Source organism: Scatophagus argus, chromosome 3, assembly GCF_020382885.2.
Source record: "Scatophagus argus isolate fScaArg1 chromosome 3, fScaArg1.pri, whole genome shotgun sequence".
NCBI classification, from domain to species: Eukaryota; Metazoa; Chordata; class Actinopteri; family Scatophagidae; genus Scatophagus; species Scatophagus argus.
The window spans coordinates 27867484-27890563 of NC_058495.1; the positions used below are offsets into that span (position 1 = coordinate 27867484).

At 44.9% G+C, this 23080-nt stretch overlaps 2 protein-coding genes across 5 annotated transcripts in view; one reads left to right on the forward strand and one right to left on the reverse strand.

The window, feature by feature from the left end:
* pcbp4 (poly(rC) binding protein 4) overlaps nt 1-10996 on the forward strand; it is a 64800-nt gene extending 53804 nt beyond the window's left edge. For 3 of the 4 annotated variants that reach the window (XM_046385228.1, XM_046385229.1, XM_046385230.1), the window contains 2 exons: nt 1643-1812; nt 4725-5360. In XM_046385228.1, coding sequence (XP_046241184.1) covers nt 1643-1812; nt 4725-5172 — 618 coding nt within the window. In that variant the 3' untranslated portion in view covers nt 5173-5360. Of the gene's footprint in view, nt 1-1642; nt 1813-4724; nt 5361-10153 lie in introns of those variants that run through there. The other variant, XM_046385231.1, reaches the window with a different exon arrangement.
* A 6159-nt stretch (nt 10997-17155) lies between these two features.
* Nucleotides 17156-23018, reverse strand: rbm15b (RNA binding motif protein 15B). The gene has a single exon (XM_046385225.1). It carries the CDS (start codon nt 22176-22178, stop codon nt 19641-19643), a length of 2538 nt encoding a protein of 845 aa, XP_046241181.1. The 5' UTR covers nt 22179-23018; the 3' UTR covers nt 17156-19640.
* Nucleotides 23019-23080: the final 62 nt, after the last annotated feature.

The window sequence follows — 23080 nt, forward strand, 5'->3', positions numbered from 1 at the left end:
CAACTTGTGATTGTCGTGAAACCACGACACAGACTTATCTAAACAGTTTAAATACTGAAATAAAGACATGATTACTGTGATCACAAGAAAAACACAGAGTTATATTTTCTGTCATTAAAGGTCATTAACCTGACATTAATCACTACCTTCTGAGGCAAAGTGTTGTGACTTTACTGTCTCTTAATTGTCTTCACAAGTAAACAAATAATGAAGTGTAAATGATCAGGTTTTCTAATAATGTGTGCATATGAATGTCAGACTAACGAGCTGAGAGCTAATGAGCTGTTTGTAGTCCTTTACACTGAGCTTCTCTTATGGGGATCATCACAGTATATTATTGTTATTACATTTTAATAGGATTACATTTACAGCCTTGGTGTTCTCGTTATCTCTCCTGTCACTTGTTCTCATAACATCATAACTGACAGATTGAGTTATTAACAATGCAGTTATGCTTATTGTTTTGTCAGACAGTGGCACCTGCTCTAATTTGAGCTTGAGCCTCAAGAGCTCCTCCCTAATATTTCAATTCTTCTATTTTTTCATATTGTCAAGTTTCTATCTGATGTGTGAACATTTGCATCAGCTCACACTGGCGACACAAGTCATGTTGGTAGAAGAAAAAGTTAAGAAGGCGTATTTATGGAGTGAAGTGACACCCAGAAAACTAAGATCTGTCTGTTGTTACTGTGTCAAAAGGGCCACTGGGACCAGTGTAGCACTGACACACCGGTGGGTCACAGTTTACCACCTGCTGCTTTTCCATGTTCCTAGACAGACTCAAATAGAGAACAAGAAGAATGGATGGAGAGAGAAAACAGAAGTTAATGAGGTTAATGAAGCTTGTAGTATTCTGTTTATAATGTGTTTGCTTTCATTTGGTAGCTCTAGCGGTCTTTTATTTTGACACTTTAGGGCGTGTCCAGCAGTGCTCAGTTAGATCCATGTTGTGGATCAGCGGTTAGGGTGTCGGACCCGTAACCGGTGGATCGCTGGTTCGATTCCCCGTCCCGGTGTCCATGGCTGAGGTACCCTTGAGCAAGGTACCTAACCCCCACTGCTCCCCGGGCGCTGCACGCGGTCGCCCACTGCCCCGGGTTTGCTGTGTGTGTGCACGTCACTTGGGTGGGTTAAATGCAGAGAACAAATTTCGTTGGAGTGAGTTCCCTCCAATGACAAGATATGTCACTTTCCTTTCCTTTCCAATCAGGATAAAGGTCGAATAGTTCCGTTAGGCAACTGGACGTGAAGTTTTCTGGAAGACGTTTCGCCTCTCATCTAAGAAGCTTCTTCAGAAGCTTCCAGTTGCCTAAAGGAACTATTCTACCTTGACCATGACCTGGATGACTGAGAATCTCCATAGATATCCAATCAGGATGTTTTTCTCAGTTCCACTTTCGCTCCAAAAACTCAAAGCTCACACAGCAGCTAGCATGGCTGTAGTCTCTTGGTCTCGTCTAGAACGTGATGAAATACACAAAGTCATACACGCACACTGAAATGCCACATGGGTCGACAGATAGACTCAGTTCTGATAACCGGTGGTTCAAAAAAAGTACCAGAGAAAGTCCAAACCCTGCAGCATACATGCCCTCTTTCAATGTGTCTAATCCTCATCTTGTGTGTTTTTTCCTCCCCACAGCTGATTGGCTCAATCATCGGTCGCCAGGGCACCAAGATTAATGAAATCCGGCATGTATCAGGGGCTCAGATCAAGATCGGCAGTCAGATCGACAGCACCAGTGACCGTCATGTCACCATCACGGGCACCCCGATAGCCATCAACCTGGCTCAGTACCTCATCACTTCATGGTAAGCATCTGGATATGGCAGTTACTGTTTCACAATGAGAACCTTCTTTACCTTCTTTACCTGAGAACCTCAGGTAAAGTCTTCAACCTGCTGCAGCAGTCCAGTGTGGTAGAGTACAGCCCATTTTAAAGAAGGCTTCTTTCTCACTAACTGGCCTCACCCCTCCAGGAAGTGTCAACACTCTGACTCTGACTTGTTTTAGTGAAGATGAGTTGAAACTCATCTTCACTAAACTTATTATGTTCAGTCAGTTCATGTTCTGAGCCCACTGGACTGTGGACTCGACCTTACAGAGCGACTCAGTCTTCACGTTAATCATGATCTCCATGCATTCTTGTTCTCTTTCACTGCATAATCACACAATCAATTAATCAATTAATTAATTAATGCACTGTGTCTTTATACTGTACTGTGGGTGAAGTGGAGCAACATTACAGCACAAAGTGCAGTGCAGGCTTCATATGGAACATCTGCAGGATGTTTCAGTCACAGGAGAAGATGTTTGCTCAGACATTCAATCAGAGACACAACAGCACACCACCAGCAGTATGCAAACTCGCACACACACTCACACACACACACACACACATACACACACACTCCCACACAGATGGGTCAGCCTCATTCAGTCTGAAATTTCAGGTCAGAGAAGCTGATGGCTTTTCCATTATTTTTTTAATCAGTTCAGTCATAATGGATGTTATCTGAGTCCACGTTCCAGATAGAGCAGGTCTAGACCGCAGTCAGTCGCTGTTGGCCCGTCTGTCTGACCTGCATGAATAGACAGAAGTAACTTTAAGGAAATCTATGAGTAAGAACATATTTTTAAGGTACGACCATTTTCTTCTTCGCTACATTATTCTGTTCTGTTGTTACATTGTTTTCACAGTGATAAGTTAAAGTCAGGAGCGAGCAAGTGAGCACAGATAAAAAACAAGAGAAAGTAAGATAATAAGCATTCTGACCTGTAAAGCCCTTACTGGGAACTGAAGCCACCAGTGATGTTATGCAGACTGAACTTGTTTGACAGCTACTTATCAAACAGCTATTGATTAAACACTTAAACACAGTTGTGAGGAACTTTAAGCCACCTGTAGTGCAGCTTTGAGTTCCCTCCCCAAATGGTTTAACCCCCATCTGCATCATCCCTCATGTGACCATAAGGACTCACATGAAGGCACAAAGTGTCAATGACCCTCAAGACCACCTCCAAGATAACAACCCCAGTAGAGATTAAATAGCTGGAGTTTCCCCTTCAGTCTCAGAACTGAAGAAGCCTTTCAGATGAGAGGTGAAACGTCTTCAACAACCTCAAGACATCTGATTGCCTTCGCTTCTAGCACTTCAACTTTCTTGGGTTGTGTTCCTGGCAGTATTAACAAGAATAAGTCAGTCAGAAAAGCAAAGTAAAGGCAAATATACACACAACAAATTTGCTAGTCCGTACATGTTGAATTTCAATGTGTCAAAAATACCTTTTTAATCATAAAACTAAAATGTTTGTTTAAAAAAGATACGATCCACCCTAAAGATCACAGGGTCATTCACACATGACACGTGACAATTCATGCAATTGTCGCATGGCCAAGCATGCATACAGACCAGTGTGGATGTAGCCTCAACCTATTTTGCTCCTCATCTTTATTAAAACTAGGTCATTAAAATTAGCAATAATTCTCCATATCAGCTGAAATAAAACCTGACTCTAATCTTGATAAATAAAAAATTTCTGCCCTGACATGGACATGCTTTGCTGTGCCAAGAAAAACCCTGCTGGGTAAAATTATTTCTTTCTCTCTTTCCTTCTGGTGCCTTTCTTTTTAGTTTTTATCCTTCACAAAGCAGCAGCTATTAAAAGTAACTGATCAAACCAAATGCACTGAAGCATAACTGAGAGGCTACAAATTATTTTCTGTAAGTTGCAATATCTTAAATATTAGACTAAAATACCTCAAATGCAGCCAGTCCTGCCATGTTTAGTGTGAGTGATGTTCCTGCATGTGCCAAGCTGTGTACATCAAATACAACTGAACTGTTATCCACGTCTTCACCTGGTGAACTGTCATATCCACATGTTCCTTTTCCTCGTTCTCTGACTGTCACCTGGAAGTCATAGTGACAGATGACCAAATGAATGCACCATTAGCTTGAATAAACTTACAGATTTCTTTGGGCCAATATTGATTTGTGTGCTGTTAGATGGTTGACAGTTAGTTAGAGGTCAGTTCAGGCTGTTATAGATTAACCAACAGATGTTTGATCTAGAAGAAGGTTAACATGACCATCTCCAAAGCACTGACAGCATTCAGGGAGATGCTGAGCGTCTGTGAATCTGTCAGTTGTGACTTTAATATAGAAATGGTAGCCTGAAAAGGTGCAGCAGAAGTACCTGAAAGGTAATATCACAGATGTTAGCCTGGACAAGGAACTTGGCTGCCTAAACCTGTGTTTTTGTGGTACAAAAGATATTTTGATGCTTCTTTTTTCTTCTTTTGAAGGAGCATCAGCTCTGACAAAGCTGCTGTCCTAACATTTCTATAATGGTTCTGTTCCCTCCTCCCTAAGCCCCCTCCCAAGCCATCACCCCAACTTATACAGCACATCCCCCATCCGTACAGCGAACTCCCCTACAATAATCCGTTGCAACCTCCAGCAAAACACACCTGTCTTCTGATTTTAGTTCTGTCAAATTTCTTTTATTTCATTTTTATTCTCCAAAATATCCTGTTTGTTTGTTTGTGTTTAATTTTCTTTGGTTTTTACAACATGTCTTTAATTTAACCCTCTAACCCTTCTCCATCCAAAACTCCTTGTCCCTTATCCCTCTCCTCCCCTCCACCCTCCATCCCTTCCCTCCACCTCCCCTCCCAACCTGTTCCTCCCTCCCTACCCCCATCCCTCCCCTCCTCCAGTTTAGAGACCGCCAAATCCACTGCCCAGTCCTCCTCCATGCCGTCTCCCGTTGACCTGACCATGAGCTTCACCCAGTCTGCCCCCCCTGCCTCCGCCTCGTCCTCCTCCTCCTCCTCCTCCTCCTCACCCCTGGCAGCAATGGGCGCTGCACTGCCCCACGCTCCCATTCTGGGTGCTCCCTACGCCCTCCCCCTCTCCAGCCTCCTTGGGATGAAATCCATCCCTTACCTGGCACTCTCCACCCCTCCTGCCTCAGCAGCGGTGGCGGCGGCGGCAGCGGCTGCTATCGGGGCTCCTGTGTTACCTGCTTCGATGCAGACAGCAGCGACGGCAGCCGTTCCCGTGCAGGCTCATGCGGCAGCGGCCCTGGCATCCTACACTGCCAAGATTTCCTCCTCAGCCAATGGATTGAAGAAGCCGGAGAGACAGAAGTTTGCACCGTACTGATGAACGGTAGAATGACGGGATGAGGCCAGTTTTAGATGGAAGGGCAGTTTTATTTTCCTTCTTTTACTCTCTCTCTCTGTTCTTACTTTCTCTTTCTCTCCAATTCTTATTCCATTCTTTTTCATCACTCAAGTGGGATCATTGGAGCATTTGGACCATAATTTAACTAAAGAGTTTGGTCTAGCCCTGCTCTAATTGGAAAGTGTCATGAGATAAAGATAACTTTTGTTATCAATCGGCGCATATAAATAAACTGAATTGTACTGAATTGTATGATTTCAGATGTAATGATACTGGACCAACCAACAAGCTTTTTTCATGGGTCAGTCGCTCATAGCCAATCTGTGAGCAGTCAAGCCGAAATGCCAAAGTACAGTGATGAAGTTTACCCTGAGTACATGCACTGTTCCTTCCTGCTACATTTAAAACTCATCCCATGACCATACCACTAAGGGAGGTCCCCTTACGTGGGAATAAATACACTGCTTTTCCCTTCTTCACAATAAAAGGCTCCTACTGGCTCATCACGCTAACACTTTTAGCATCAGTAGCAACAGTAGAAAATAGAATCAATTAGAATATGCGAAAGTTCTGAACACAGAGACTTTAATAACCAGAGGTTTCTCTGGGTCATGGGTTAGCCCTGGTCAGTCCTGAAACTAAGGTGGCTTTCTGCTGCTGTGAGTCTGCAGTGAATTGTCATCACAGCTTGGCACAGTGCAACTTAAGAGGACTGACTCTCCACTCAGTCTGTGGGAATCCCAGAGAATGAACAGAAGGGGTAACACGGAGGTGTGTTAACTCAGAATGTGCTGCCAGACTCAGGCAGCTGGTCTCAGTTAGGGACAGACAGTCTGTACCTTTTCTACCTCAAACACCATGTTTGAGTCAGTTATCAAAATAGCCAGCAGTGTCTGTCTGATCACTTGTACTTGTGACAGTGAGTGCAGTTAAAAATGTGCAAAAGTAGACAATCCTGTACAGCAAATGGATCAGACAGCTACTGATGCTGCCTGTTTGTGTATTCACTGGTTTAATGAACCACTCAGGGTCACTGACTCCTCTCTGCCCACGTGGTCTTCAACACAGCCACAACTCAAAGTCAGTTCACAGTTTGCTTCATAGTTTATTTTCTTACACAGACAAACTGATGGATGCCTTCACGTCTCTGTGTGCGGGCTGTCGGTATGTTGACCCGTAAGCTTCATTCAGGGCACAAACAAGATCTTCTCAGTAGCAGCAACTTAAGTTTGGCCTTATGCTGACACCAGCTGTGGTTTTACAAATATATAAAATTCTTACCATCCCCTCCTCTCCCTCTTCTGCTTCTCTGTCTCCTCCGCCATGGGGGTTATTTTTGTTTTGCAGAGTTTCCACAGATACTCTGGTTGTTCCACCGTTACCCGAGCACAGCTGCTGGGTAAAACAAGTCCTCTTCCTGTTTTGGTCGCAGAGTGGCACAGTGATGAGCTTCCTTTGTGCCGTACATCGAACCTTCATTTTTCCTGGAAAACTCCTGCCTGATGGCCGACAGAAGAGTGTAGTGAAAGTGAAGCTCAGAGGGAACCAGTATAAATGTGCAGAGTGTCATTTTTCAATGGCCATTAGACTGTGTAATCAATCATTATTATTTTTGTTGAACAAACACAAGATAAAACCAGACGTAAGAAGAGACGGATCGAGTTCAGTTGAATATAAAACAAGGTGCGCACAGGCACTTGAAAAAGCTGCAGGTCTGAATACTTACCACATCATCGCCCTCCAATAATCCCACTTCAGTGGCAGTCTGCTTTCCTTCATGACTCTGCCCGGTCACAGCGACTGTGTGTGTGATGACACTGATACTGAAAGGTTATCTGGGCCATAAAGCCTATAAAAGCCATAGAGACTATTCAGTTTTCCCTCCCTGTCTGTTTATTCTATTGTATACACTCATATTTATTAATAATATGAATATTCTCTCAGAGAGTTTATATCACTGATCACTAACACTGAGCTGAACAACTCAGCTTTTGTATACAATGATGTCTACTTCCTGCTTCCTGTCTGTTTTATTCTCCTTGTTGTTTAGAGTTTTTTAAAAACATTTTCTTCACAGTCTGTCACTTGTTTTTGTTCAAAATGTGTTGTTTAAATTATTTTTAACTTATTCAGAGGAGTATTACACTTTTAGAAAACAAATTTCTCTTTTCTGCAGGTGAACACTGGAAAACTTTGTCTGTTTTTTAGTTGTATGAACAAATTAACTTTGTTGATTTCTGGGGGAAAAAAAACAATAATTTTTACTGTACATTCATGTTTAGCACCAGATGTTTTTGTTAGACAGAAGAGCAACATTTTCACTTGAGACCTCTCAAACTGGACGTTTTACCACACGCACACACACACACACACACACTCTCTCTCTCTCTCTCTCTCACACACACACACACACACACACACTCTCTCTCTCTCTCTCTCACACACACACACACACACACACACACACACTCTCTCTCTCTCTCTCTCTCTCACACACACACACACTCTCTCTCTCTCTCTCTCTCACACACACACACTCTCTCTCTCTCACACACACACACACACTCTCTCTCTCTCACACACACACACTCTCTCTCTCTCACACACACACACACACTCTCTCTCTCTCTCTCTCTCTCTCTCTAAAGGGTTGATGTGTGTTTGTAAATGTCCATCCTGTGTCTCAGCATCCACAGAACTAGAATCCAATAGAACCACTTGTAGTCTGCAGGACCAATCAGATGTGGTTTTATTGTGACGTTGTGAGCTTTGAGAGACAGGCACGTCAGCGTCTTGTAAAGTCATTTCTGAGTCGATGGACAGCCGATCTATCAGGGACACAATGTGAAGAATGTCACACTTTAAATCTGTAGAATGAAGGAATGAATCACTCGCTCACAGTGTTTGGTTTCAGTAACTGTTCAAGGTTAAATGATTCAATATTTTATTGAAAAAGAAATCAAAGATTAGAGCCAGAAACAAAACCACATTGATGAATCAGAATTCATTTTTTTCTTCTTTCCTCCCCCCATCAATCATGTGATGACCCCTCAGATTTAGTTTTAGAGGGTCACCAGATTAAAGACACTGAGACATCAGTGTTAACAGTCCAGTGCTGTCACTTTAACACAGAGACATTTTACTGCACGAGTACTTTTCTTTTTTCCTTGTGGGTTATTGATCCCTGCTGTATCATTGTGACTGATGGTTGTTCTACTGATTGTAGTTCTGTGGCAGAGTCCCTCCTCTGTGGCTGAAAGTACACGAAAACATCTATTTGATTGAATTTTTATTTTTCCAACTAAAATGATGCTCAGCTCAGAGACTAATGCTGCATGTTTGATTGGCCTCACTAACGCACACACTGACATGTAAATACACACAGAGATGATTGAATTAGTCTGGCAGATACAGATTCAGGCCTCGGTCTTGCACTGACTCCCTCTTCACTAAGAGCAATACTAAACAGAATGATGAGTAGCTACACACTGGCAGGCAAACACGTGTGTGCATTTCAGCAGATGAGATTTAACCTGACAGGTTGTTGTCTGTTCCTCTGTTTTTAAAGATAATGTCGTGGCATATGAAACAAACTCACTTATTTTTCTAAAGTCAGATAACTGAAGTGTGTTCAACTCGTCCGTCCTGTCCACGCTCAGTCTTTACGTTTCTCTCTGGTCTTTGTCCACCTGTCATCGTCCATTTGCATGAGTCTGACTTGAATCGATGTCTATGCAAAACCAAGAGTGTGTGGTTTGGCTCAGCGCTGCCGGTGAAATGAAAGGGCTACAGTGGACGATGGGTCTGGCTTGCAGTGCACCTGCCCTGATGATCCATTCATGGTCAGTTTACAGAGAGGTCATTGCCATATTTAGATTCACTGGAATGACACAGCAGCTCAGTTTAAGTAGTGCTCACTTGATAAGTAAATAAGTAACGTCAGTACAAAAAGCATTCATCAAAAAACAGTCGTCACACCACTTTGACCAATATTAGCTCCGAAACCAGAACCTTCTTGATGTCATGACGATATGAATTCTGTCAAAACCAAAAAGAGATCAGCTGATGTTGCAGTTCTGTTGACTCTGACAGGAAGTGAACTAAATGTCTGATCAATAGGGATGCTGAAGTGAGGTGTAACATCACACAACAGCTGTTGCTAGCAGCTGTTGTTTACACGGCTAACGTTTCACAGCTTTTTAATATGGTAGTTGACAGTGCTGCATTGGCTCATGTGTATCTCAAGGAGACTGAATCGAATGCAACTGGACTTGGTTATCTGTCTTTGAAGACGTTTTGTCTCTCATCCATGAGGCTTCATCAGTTCATCCAGATCCTTATGCTCATCCAGACTAGACTAGGCTAGTATGACCAGCTGGTGGGGAAACACAGGTGTTAAACCTCTGTGGAGTTGTTGTTCAGGCCATTGATCCTTGGTTCGTTGGTGCTCCAAGATGTGGCAAACGACCATAGTTCTAGTTCGTGAGGTTGTTGGAGTCACCTTCGTTAGTTCCCCATTCTATTGTAATAACTGTAGTTGGTGTTGTTAGAGTCGTCAGATGCAAACCGTGAACAACTGTTGTTCTTGTAGGCTAAGTTAAGTCTCCTGGCTATAGATGAAAGGGCTGCTTATATCTTCGATTCAGTCTCCATGAGATAGCTGTGACCAGGATAAATGAGAATATCCACAGACACACCGGCCTCATGTGCCCGACCAGTCACTGTAGATGTATGTCACTCAAGGTTCCTCATGTTTGATTGCACAGACTGGAGCTTCTGCCCTCATAGATGATCTCTGGTCAGGTTCAGACACACAAACATCATCTGATCTGAGGGCTGCAGTCATTTTGTCACTTGAGATTTGACATCTCTTCCAAGTACAAATATTTTAAATACACGTTTACCAGGAGTTGTAGTCATGTAGAAAATCTTGCACTGACCTTCATTACTGTCCCAGCAGACAGCAGTTTGGAAATATGAAATCTGAACAGGAACGCCACAACTCTGTTGTCACGAAGACAGTGGGGTTGGTATCACATGGCGCAGGATGGAGTCCAGGTCATGTGACTACACAGCACAGCATGTGTGGTCATGTGACAACCACTGACCTGTCTCCGTGGCAACAGTTTCATCCACTGATGAAGGCCATTCCAGATGCAACCGAGAGCTCAGAGAAAATGTCCAGTAAGTTCTTAAGAAAGTTCCAGAAAGAAGCTTCAGAATACTCAAACAGCTGATTTCATCCATAATTCCTAACACTTCAAACACAAAGAGCAGGTGTTGGTTGGAACAAAGTCTCAACTAAAAATGAGTTCAACCTGTGATTGGAATGAACACATTCTTTAACTTTGTGTACCTCCAAGAGCAGCCGAGATTCAGTACTGATGGAGTCAAACTCTGGCTCAGTGTGAAGTCCTTCGTGGTGTCTGAGGAAAACATTTTCCAGTCCGTTTGTGGTCAGACGTTGCCTTTCAGGGTAAATGTGCTGCAAGAATCAGACCTCAGAGCAGCAGGCCAGAGGCTTCAGCAGCACCAACACAAGACACTAACAAACATGGAGGAAGATTTACTACACAGAACACATACAGCTTGTACTGCAAACATGTGAAAATACACCCAATGCACCTGCTGAACAAAACCATGATGGTTATGAATATTGTATTGCACTGGAACATGAAAAATCCACTATGGCAACCTTTGAAGTTTTTCTGTTTGAATTTCTCTGTATATCCGCCTGATGTGTTTGTGATTCTCTCATTTTCTTTCCATTCATGACATGTTCAAATAAATAAAACCTTCACTGAAAACATGAGCGACCGATTCTTGTTTTCTCTGGCTGGCAGCTTCGGAGCACACAGCTCTAATGTCAGCAGATCCATCACATTCAATTCAATTTACTGTCATCTGAAGACCAGCATCACAGTTAACGTTTGCTCCAGCTGTCAGAAGGACAAAGAAGTGCACTAAATAGGTCGTTGTGTAGGTGGACGGACATGAGAGACTTTAGACTTTGAATGTCTTTATTGCGTTTACATCTGAAGACGTCTGACTGTCACAGTGTGGTTCTCCACAACCTGGGCTCATTGCTGTTTCACATGCTGATCCCAGTAAAGGACAGGATATTTTATTAGTAACATGTGACACAGTTGGATGTGATGTGATGAGACGTTGCACTGGTGTAAAACAATCAGACGACAACAGCAAGTGGGGACCAGTTAAAGTCGTGATGAGATAAAAATGTCTTTCTACATCACATCTCCAGTCACACCGTTTAGCAGCTTAAAAATACAGACAAAAACTTAAAAAAAATACATTTTTAAATCAAAGTGCAGTCAATGTTTTTTCCCTGTTTAGCAAAATAAGACTACAACCAATCAGTTTCAACCAATGACATCATGATGTCCAGCCATCAGTCAGTCTCTTAGCACCACAAAGCTTCAATAACTGACTGGCTATTAGCATCATTTTCTTATTCTCAGACAAGCAGGCTACATGCTACATGCTAAGCTAGTCACATACGAAGGAAATGATAAAAAAGTTGTCATGGTGCCGAAAATTCTGCATCCTGCCACACACACACACACTCACTCTCTTTCCACTGGTTACGTGTTTGGCTGCAGTGTGTTTTAAAGGAGCATCCTGTTGAGGACTCAGTGCTGCCCATGATTACACACACGTCACGTCTGTGCACATGCTAACAGCAGCAGGAGAAATGACGAGCATGATGGGACTTCAGCAGCTGCGCTGCGAGTCACGCATGTGTTTTATGTGTTTTAGTGGCAGTAGTAGGAAAAGTGCAGTGTTTCAGTCTGCTTTAATGAACCTTCAGGAATCTCTGAGCTTTGACTTCATCTGTTAACGTTACACAATCAACAGATTGTTTTTCTCACATTTGACAGAGACGTTTCCCCCAGTCAGTCATTGGCTGGACCTGAAGAGACTATTGATGGGAGGAGGTCTCTGTGGAGGGAGGGGGGGGTCAACAGTCAGAGTTCAGTTAACCTTGCATCCACATCCAGCCAGTCTTCACAGACGTCCTTTGTCCTGGACAACAGGAAATGGACAGCAGTCAACATCAGGCTTTAGACACGCCAGGTCCGAGACGCAGCGCATTCAGTCTGATGTCAGATTTGAACATAAGGGTCCAACCTAAACTGCGCTCGTCCTGAAGGAGCAAAATGTTCAAATGTTACGGAGACATCAAATCGTGTACAGGTTCCACAGGAAACGTCAAGATTATCTGAATTTAATGTGTGGGAATTCGTTCATGACTGACAGGAAGTTGACAGCTGTTGCTGGACTGAAGCAGCATCGCTAAAATGAAGAGGATTTAGGATATGATAAAATGCATTTTGGGTTTTGACAGTCGCTTTCCATTTGTGTTCAGTAGTGATGAATCAAAGGCATCCATGTTTTCATTTGCTTAATTTAACTTTATAGTTGAAGAATGAATGGACGAGCTCAAAGAATCCATAGATTTTGAATTGAATACAAATTCCAGTATTTTTTTCCAGTTAAAGAAAAGTTTCCGGATGAAGTTTTATTAACCTCTGCTGTGACTTCAGACCTCACCTGCTGACCAGGTGTCCTCGGTGAGTTTAACCTGTGTTAAACCTGTCTGATAGTCAGAGTTCGTGAACGCCCCTTGAGCTCACTGTGAGAAAACAGAAGACACTCGTCTTCCTTCCTTCACCATCCAACCTTTCGTCTGAATGAAGATACACAGGAACAGTGACATGAAAGCTACAACCAGATGAAGCCAGTGGGTTACGTGTTGCATGTGTCACGCTTGTGTGTGAATCCTCCACAAACACAACAACTCACGTTCACATGACATTTCCTCTTGAAAGGTTTCTTCTGTTTTACTGCAGCAGAAAGTGAGGGTCAGAAACGTAAAACAAAAAATCAGTCAGCGCTGCGATGAGCAATTGCTTCAGACACAACAAGTGCAGTCAAAGCACTAACTAGTTCATCAGTGAACAGTGAACGAGCTCATCAGTCAAAACAACATTAGTTTAAATAAACATGTACAGAATTTATCTGTAGACTAAATGCAAGAAATGATTCGTATCATATGCAGGTAATGTGGATGATGAGAGAGAAAAACCTGGAAAACAATCTGAAAATGACTCAAAATATCAAGAAGACTCAAAGAGATGAACAATGAGATGAGCAGAGCTGGTAGGAAAACTCAAGAAGTCAGTGAATGTTTGTGTGATGAATTCTGCCGTGTTGATTTAAAATGAGTGTTCATGAACTAGTCCTACATGTGCCCTGAATAGCATTGTCTTCATCACAGGAACTTCATTCATTCATTCATTCATTCATTCATTCATTCACTCGTTTGGTTGTTGGAGGGGACAAACCTCAAACTGGGGTTCAGGTGAGTTTAGCAAAAGATTCTGTTTTAGGACAACATTTTCTCTTTAGATGAACTAAATCAAGACTGAAGTTTCTTCCTGTTAACCTCTGTGGATACAGATGCACACAAACATCACGCATGCAAAACATCAGGTGACGTAGTATAAAGAGTGAGGGGGTCGGGTGGAGGTTTGCCAAATGCTGTTTGTGTCCTGTGTGAAACCAGAAGTCAGCTCTGACTTCTTTTCATCTCTGTCTGTAAGTCAGCATCTTCTTTTCTTAAACCTGACCAAGCCGTTATGGGCTGGTTGCTATGACAACGACAGTCACCACAATCTGGATGTGTTCACCACAGGTGTATCACTTGCACAGGTGGGTTGATGAGACCGGGTTGGGTCACTGCAGGGTTTAGGAAATATGAAGTGAAATGTAACCAGAAAGCCAAAATTCATCAGTCAGTCAGTGCTTTGTTCTTCCATCCCGGCCTGTAAATGCAATCCAATCCAATCAATTCTGAAGGCCAGGGACAACACACACACACACACACACATCCACAGTCCCAGGGGCACATGCTCCTGAGGTCTGACAAGGCAATCACAAGACCTTATCCATCATTGGTGACAGAGGAGGTAGGGGGGTCAGGGCAATGGACAGGGGTGGTGTTTGCAGTGAAAGGGGATGAGGACAACTTGGTGGTGCTGAGGCTCACATGCATACCTGACGTTCAGCCTGCATCAGTGTTGACCTCCTGATGGAGTTTAAGGTCACTGCGGTGTGCGTACAGACACACCCAGTGGGAGGATTAGATGAGACTTGACAGTTGACCCATCAGAGGGCAGGAGACACCGTCAGAACAGAGTCTCCGCTCATGGACAGACTTGATTTTCAGCTCTTACTGTACTTTTTGTGTGCCAAGCCATGTTGGTGATGTATGTTGTGAGAGATGAGTTCATTGATCACTTTTACGCTTAACTAAATGATATGTCACTGTCTTCATGACAGACTGCTTTTAAACTGACACTGTTTAACACTCATATTTTTATATATATATTCTTCATGTTTTTTGAAATGAGATCAGGTACAGGACCTCACCTCTTCATTAAATAAGGTCAGTCAGGAGTTCAAACAACTGTTCTCAGATCAGACTGAAGGCTTCAACGGGGAATGACAAGGACAGAGCCATAATAAGATGTGAGAAAGGTCAAATAAAGACAAAGGGTGGAGGATGGGCAGATACTACAAATGGACAGAGGAATGGACAGAGAACAGGAATGTGCCATTAGAGTGAGAATAAAGAATGAAAGTATTTGTGGAACTGAGGAAGAGGAGCAGCAGAGAGAAAGCAGATGAGGAACTGAGCTGATCTGGAACCAGCAGCTCCTCCTCTAAGCCACCATCTGGCAGCATGGATTCATGCCCTGAGGCGAGGTGTCACTTATCTCATGACAAAGGCTGTGGTTGGTCGAGGAGCAGGTGACTGACTTCCAACATCAACCTAAAACTCTCAGACCATCTTCATCAAAATGCTGGCACAATCTTTGTATTAGCATTTTGACACTAGCATTTAGCTCTTGTAGCTGCAGCTTCACAGAGGTGTTAGCTTGTGGTCCACTGTGAAACAAGCAGCATCTCATTTGTTTATAGACACCTGAAGACTTAAAGGTATTTAATGCCGGTCCTGACATCAGAGCAAAGATTTGAGAAAAGAAACAGAAAATATGAAATGCTTTCTCCTCATCTTTTCCTTCCTCTTAATCGCACAATGACCCATTACATTTATGTCAGCAGCGAGTGGGGAGGTCCTGGCCTGCAGGGTGAAGAGGTACTGGTCTTTGTAAGGGAGCGGAGCTTCAGGGAGGTGAATCAGGCCCTGTTTCCTCCTCCCACTGATATGAGCATCCTAATAGATTTCATGGGACTGCCTGTGATTCCACCTTAATATTTCATCAGTCTTCCACTGAGTCCACTGACAGCACCAGAAGCTGCTATTCCACTGCAGGTGTGACCTGGTTCACACAATAAGGCCACAGGGAGGGGACCACAAGACGATAATCAGGTAAACAGTCCTGCATCTTTAATATGAGAAAAGATGAGGGATGTGAGCATGCCAGAACCAGGCCTTGTCAAGCAATTCCTGTTTGCTTTATAAATAAGTGAGCTGAGTTAGTCTCCATCCTGGGCTGAAAACAGGGTTCACAGTCAACCTGTTGAGCTGGAACAGGTTCCCTTCACCTGCATCAAAACCAAAGTGACAAAGTGCTTTATACAAGACAGCAAAGTCAAAAATATAAAATTAAATTTGGTGACAAAACACATAGTAAGAGACATAAAGACAAACATGAAGGTCTGGATGAGGTTTGCCAGCAAACGCATTTGACAGAGAGTCAGAGAACACAAGCAGAACAACAAAGCAGCTGTTTGTTTCTGCCTCCTGTTCTCCTCTTTGCCTGCACTGCCCCCTTGTGGCCACACCCGCCCTGTACTGAATTCAGTCTGGAGCTCAGAAACGATGTGGGAATGGACACAATAATGTGAAGAGCAGCGCAGGATCAAGAGACCCGCACCAGATGTTGTTTCTGCAGTGTTGCAGCCTGTTCGGCTCTGACACACCAGGCTCAGCTGTCGCAGTCCAACATGTCACACACAACATTTTATTAGAACATTTTCAGACTGAAAGGCTTTTAAACCTGCAGGACGATGACGTTTGTTTGTGCAACAGTAAAACATAACATTGCTGTAGTTTTTGAATATCATGAGCCAAAAACCTGAAAGATTTGCTTTTGAAAACAGGATTTTGTGGACAATTATTTCAAAAAACAAATCAAATCAATGACTTTACATTAAAAAAACTGCACTGGTATTTCCTGTCTGTTAAAGAACTTTGACATCATCAAATGAGAGAGCCAGTCCTGATTTTAACATTTAATTTACTGTCTAATTTCCCTTTTATTTGAGGTTTTTTTTTTTTGCTTCTTGCACTGATATTGATTTTATTTTTTGATATTTATGTCAATCAGTCAGACCTGACCGGACTGGTTTTTGAACCAATGGGACAAGGTTATGACATTTACTCAAATACTGTGGGAAGGTACATCAAAAAGGTACTTGTAGTTGAGGTCATGTAACTTTACATTTCTATTCCATTACATTTAAAATATTATACAGTCTGCTGTCTGACAGCTGCCTTTAATGCTGCACACTGGAAGACTGAACAATACTGGTTCTGACACAGGGGCCCAACTGGGGAAAGCAGCCATTTCAGTGGGACCAGGTGACAAAGTAGGACATGTCAATCTTTCATTCTACAGCACTGTTCTACTGTATTGTCCATATTATCATAAAGCTTCCGCACTGATCATCTAAAATACGACCAAACCCAAATGCAGCCTTCTGAGGCTCTGTGAATGAGACAGCTGCCCAATGGGACAGCAGGCCGGCACCTCCGTCCATCACAGTCTGGAGGTCAATTTATCCTGCATGAAAAACAAGCAGATATGATGCACACATGTAAATCTCAATACTACAAACTGGAACAGTGACTGCTTGTGTAACATACCTTGTAATGTACAGAAAACATGACAAATGAGTGCACACCATCCGGTCTTAGAAAGAGCATAAAATGTTTATTCCATTTTTCTTTGTCAACACAAAAACCAAACCGGCGGGTGTGTGCACAGAAACCGACTGTCATCATGGATGTGGACCACCTGGCCTGCGTGACGTGATCGGCCGTGACACACACAGCACAACACGGGGAGGGTAGTGTTGTCTTATTACTGTCACTGCGGAGGTTCTGTACAAAATGGCTCTACACCTATGAACGTTCTGCGTTCTCCTGTCCGTGTCGCTCCTCTTCAGAACAGTCTTTAGGCATAATTTTCTAATCCAACACATTCACAGCGGAGGTCCCTGACTGCTGGACGGAGGAACGTTGAGAGCCACACACACCACAACTGACGACGAGCACAACACAAAGTCTGGTCTCTGAAAAAGGTGGCCAGCAGAAGTGGAGGAAGTTCTCAGATACTAATACTACAATTAAAAAACGGTCCATTAGAAGTAAAAGCATTCATGACACAGGACAAGTCCTGTCCAACTGTTACACGTCTTTTAGGATCATCTGATTTGAATTATTATATAAAATGTTGTGCTGTTTAACCTGAAAAAAACGTTGATCTTATGAAAGCACTTCTGTCGGTTACCGAGTCCCTCAGTTTATTTCGAAGTGCAGTGAGATTATTTCAACCAGTTTTAATCTCATTTGGCTCAGTTCAAACTGTTCCGGTGAAGAGACGAGGATGTGAATGACTAAGTTTTAAATGAAATTTTTCCATTGAAAACAGTTTGAAAACAGATGTGTTGCACTTTTTTTCTTTCTAAAATTTTTTGAAACGACTTGATTTAAAGAAAAACTGATCCTATTTATTACAAAACGAGTTACACCTGCTGTCAGATGAACAAAGTGAAGTTAAAGTACAACACGCAGTGGTGCAGAGCAGCAGAAAATGTGTACTTTACTGTACTGTACTCTCCACCTCTGGCAGCTCCTCCTGCTCTTATTTATTCTGTTTTCTCTTCATATGAAACATTCACGCCTGTACAGAAACAGAAAAACCTTCTATAAATTAGTCTTTCTCAGATAAAAACAATCAGCAACAATCTACCAACAAGTAGTTGTTAAAGTTTCTCCAGCAGGCGCACGATTTAACCGGTGAAGCACAGATTGGACTCCAGGAACTAAGACCAGACGTCCTGCTGCAGGACTTCAGACGGTCACTTGATCAGGCGACTGGTCTCACATCAGACTCAGAGTCCTCACTGAGACCATAAGAGACCACATCAGTCCATGGCTCACGTCTTTACTCTGCCTCCTGTGTGTCAAAGAACTCAGCTGCCTGCGGTCCAAGCTGAACCTGGTCTGAGTGCGGCTCTGCTCCATCTCTCCGCTCTATAAACAACATTTTGCTGCTCAGTTTTCTGTTTCCTCCATCCTGTTTAACTGTTTACCGCCTTGTCTTTCTGTTCTTTGGGTCTGTCATGTCTTATGTAAAGCACCTCCATGTGTTCTGTGTGTTTCAGCCCGTCGTCCTGATTTAGTTGTTTGTGCGATGAACAGATTAAAATCTCACGTTTATCTTCAGTCTGATTTGTTCTCACATCACATCTGATACATTTTCAAGCTGCGTTCGGCCTTCGTGTGGTTTTTTGTGAAACATTAAACAAAGCGAACGTAGTCTGAAATGTTGCTGTGTGACGGATCACCACAAACGCAACAATCATCTGATTGATGGAAACAACACACAAGAGTGTTGTCATGGATACAGCCGGGAGTCTGACTGACGGGAACACTTCACACCTGAAGGCTCATGTAATTACCTGAAACAATCAACTCAACGTGACCGAGTTATTCAGCTAAAACTACAGACAAAAGACAACAACATGATGGCAGACACAAACAACAAGGATGGAGGAAAAAGAAACAGACGGAGGGACGTATTAAAAGAGAATAAAAGTGAGTACACAATATAAAACCAGCTCAACGTCTCTCCAGCAAACTGGGACCTCCGTGACAACAGCTAACACTTTAACACTTTTTTTACAGACAAAATCCAACTTCTTCTTTTCCCCCATGCAGCAAACACACCCACAACTTTCAGAACCAAACTGGAATGGATCGACTGATAAAACACAAACTACATCAGCTGTAGGGTCACTGAGTCGATGACCTGCCAGAACAAACCAGTAGAACCAGTACAGGAGACAAAGTGTCCATTCAGTTTACAGTACAATCACTCTGTGGAAAAGCCCCCAGTCCCACGTGGATACACAGAAGAACGTGGTAAATTCTGATAAAAGGAGAACTAAAGGACAAATAAAGTAAAGAAGCATATGAACCTGGGCCTCAGGTTTAGTGTTGTATGTTACAGCTCAGAGTTTAAGTGTTTCACATCAGACGAGAGTAGAAGACGTGTGTAGTGTTCTGGACTGTGTTTCCTTTATAACACAACAACAAAATGCATCTTTGTAAAAACATGGAAGTATTTATGGTCAACAGTTTGCCTGTGTGTCTGAACACTTGTAAGTGATCAGTTAGTGTCATTGACGATCACAATCACCATGTGCTCCTCGTCCAGATTACCCACAGTCCTTTTGGCAGCTTGCAGGAACTGCTGAGAAAACTCTCCGGGAGGAAAGGCGTACAGCATGGCCCCAGGCCCCCCCTCCTTCGCTGCGGGCAGGCTCACCACTCCAGCTGCTTCCTTGTTCCGCAGGTAGGTCACCAGGTGGCGAAGCAAACGCACCTGCAGTCCTGGTTCAGGGACGGGTGCTTGGCGGTCAACAGGGCCCTGGATGGCCAACAGGATGGCGAAGCTGTCAGGCCGTCCGAGTTTAATGCGGCGTGAAACCTCATCGAGTCGAGTCTGGTCCATACGGAGCCTCTGGGCGATCTTCAGCTGGCTGGGCTGGTTCTGGCTCTGCAGCTTCAGGCTGTCCTTCATCACCACGCTGAAGAAGGAGGAGCCCCCCTCCAGCATGTACAGGTCTGTGGGGAAGCTGCTGTTCTTCAGAGCAAAGAAGCCATGCCAAGTTTTGGAGAGCGAGGCCTGGGCGAACTCTGACAGCGTGCTGGGAGAGGAAGAGGTGTGAGTGTCCGTGTGAGTCACGGGAGAGCCGGCGGTGATGACCTCGCTGTTTCGATGGTGGTGATTGTTGACATGCTCGACGGAGGACCTCTTGTTGTGGTAGCGACCAGACGGTGGATCTTCTTCGCTGGTGGCAGGGTGTCGCCCTCCTAAGCCGCTGTCAGGGGAGTGGTCTCTTGGCTCTGTGGTGGAGTCAGGAGCTCGAACCCGTGCACGGTCTGGGCTCGCATCAGGAGACACGGCCCCTCCCGGACCTCGGACCCTGGACCTCCCCCTTTCCTTCTCCCTCTCTCTCTCCCTCTCCTCTGTCAGCCTGTCAGTGGACGGACTCCTACTCCTCCTCCGGTTCCTCCTCTCCTCCCTCTCCTTCAGCCACCGCTCCCTGCTCCTGCTGCGGCTCCGTGCTCCTCTTCCACCCCTCCCAAACGCTTCAACTCCTCCCACTCTCCTCTCCAGGCTCCGGGTGGGGCTGTTGGCATAGTCTCTCTCCAGCAGAGCCCTGTCTCTTTCCCTCTGGGAGAGAAGGCTGTGCGGTGGCGGAGAGGAGCGGTCCCTGGCTCCCCTCAGCTCTCGTTCCAGACTGCGATGGCGGCTGTAGGTCTCCCCAAGGAGGTCGTAGTGGGAGAGGGGAGCCACAGGGGTCTGGTAACCTGGAGGAAATGGCCGAGAGGGGCTCTCTTCCACTTTTGCAAAGTCCACCCTGAGACGATGCTCGGGGCCACCCAAGGGGAACCCCCTCATCTGGGTGCAGGCAGCTTGGGCAGCATCCAAACTTTCATACTGGATGTAGGCAAAACTGTCCCCCTTCACGTAGTCGATAATCCTGATACTTCCAAAGCGGTCAAACTCCCTAGCAAGGGCAGCCAGGGAGTTTCCAGGACCGAGGCCGCCCACCCAGAGCCGCGTGGTGGGGTTAGCTTTGCCATAACCAATCTTTATTGGGTTGCCACCAATCAGCCGTCCCTGCATGGCCACTTTGGCCCGATGGGCCATGTCTAAGTTCTGAAACTTGACAAAAGCATAAGCCCCACCCTGTCCACGTGCTGGCCGTTTAATCACAACATCCTCAATAATGCCATACTTGTCAAAGCCCCTCCTCAGTTCTGCCTCAGTAACATTACCATCCAAATTCCCAATAAAAAGGTTACTGGTGGCCCTTTGATCGTCCTCTGGTTTCAGATCCTCCACTACGGGCACTGGGGGGAAGCCATAAGGTCGGCCCCTCTCATCCAGCATACCATAATAATCCAGCAGCCTCTCCCTCTCTCTGCCGAGACCCAGTGTCTCCAGGGCGTAATGTCTGGCCCTCAGGTCTCTGATGTTGCTCACCCCGGGTCCTGGCGGGGACAGGGACCGCTGTCTGTACGGGTACGGTGGGTGCAGAGGCAAATAACCGACGTCAGGCGGCGTCACACTCCGCCTCCTTACGTACATAGGTTCAATTTTAAGCTGTCGATCACCCAGCACTAACCTGGACGATTTTGCGTGCCTGGCCTCCTTAGCGTCCTCTGGGTGCCGGAAATTGACGTAGGCGATCCGGCCCAGCTCGGGCGTGTGCGACAGCTTAACGCTGACGTCCCCGAACTTTTTAAACTCATGAAACAGCGCGTCCTCCACATCCTCGTCCGACACCTGCGAGCCCAGGTTGCTAATGAGCAGCGTTTTGTACTCCAGAGTGCCCGGCCTCGCTGCAGGGAGCTCCGCCGCCGTTGTCCGGAGCGGCGGACGGCCGAGGAGGCTGAGCTCATGTCGGTGGTGGAGCTCCAAGGCGGCTGCCCGCTCCTCCCTGAGCCGCGGCTTCTCTCGCTCCCTGCTGCGGCTCCGGCGATGGTACCCCCGGCTCTCCGCCAGCAGCAGAGCCAGCGGCGGCGGCGGCGGCGGGGGGAGCTCCTCTCTCCGTGCGCTCTCTCGTTCCCTTTCCCGGATCCGTTTAGCGATGGCCCTAGACGGACTGGACTCTCTCCCGGCCTGCCTCTTCATTTTCAAAAGATGATGGAGCTCAAACTTTTCGGTGCCTGCAGCGGGAATCCGGCGTGGAAAGCGAATCCCTGCGGCGTTAGCAAAGATACGGCGGTAGACAAAAGCCCCGACGAAAACACACTACCAGCCCGGACCCCGAACGCTTGCACATATGTCGAAATAAAATGATAAACGCGTTTAAAAACATGTCAGCATCGGACGGGCTGCACCGACGCCGCCATCTTGGACAATAGGAATGTGCGCTTTCCCTGCGGAGGGAGGAGACTGGATGACGCCTGTCGGCTACCGTCGTGACGTGTCACGCTTTAGTCTGGAAGCCCGTCAAATTTACAACCAGTCGTTTTTATTTTGTGGACTGATGTTGATTTCACTTTCTGCAGGGGGGCAGGAGGTTTTCAATGAAAAACATGTGGACAGAAGTCATGCTTTTGTTTCTTACTGTAAACAACTGCAAACGGCTCTACCGGAAATCCTGTTTTGATTAACATTTCTTATACATATCTTTATTTTTTCTTCTTTTTCTTACACGCTTTAGGATGAAGCAAAAAGTCAGAAAAAAAGACAGCCAAAGAGAAAGAAAATACCTCAAAAAATGTAAAAGGTGTTGAGGAAAATGCTGAGAAACTGGCATCATGTGTGCAGTAGTGTGAGGTCGCACAGCTTCGTGTAGTTAAAGTACTGCAGTGTTGTTCTGCAGTAAACTGCCTCTCTGTCGGGCTGTTCGTTCTGAAGCTTCAGTGTGAGAGCAGCAGTTCACGTTGAACTACTTTATACACAGTTGGTTCAGTCCAGAGGTTCCCAACCTGAGGGGTCGGCCCCTCTGGAGGGTCCCCAGAAATACCTGAGAGGTCGTTGCATGATCAGCGAAAGAGGAAAAAGCAAAGTTTAGATACACACATCTG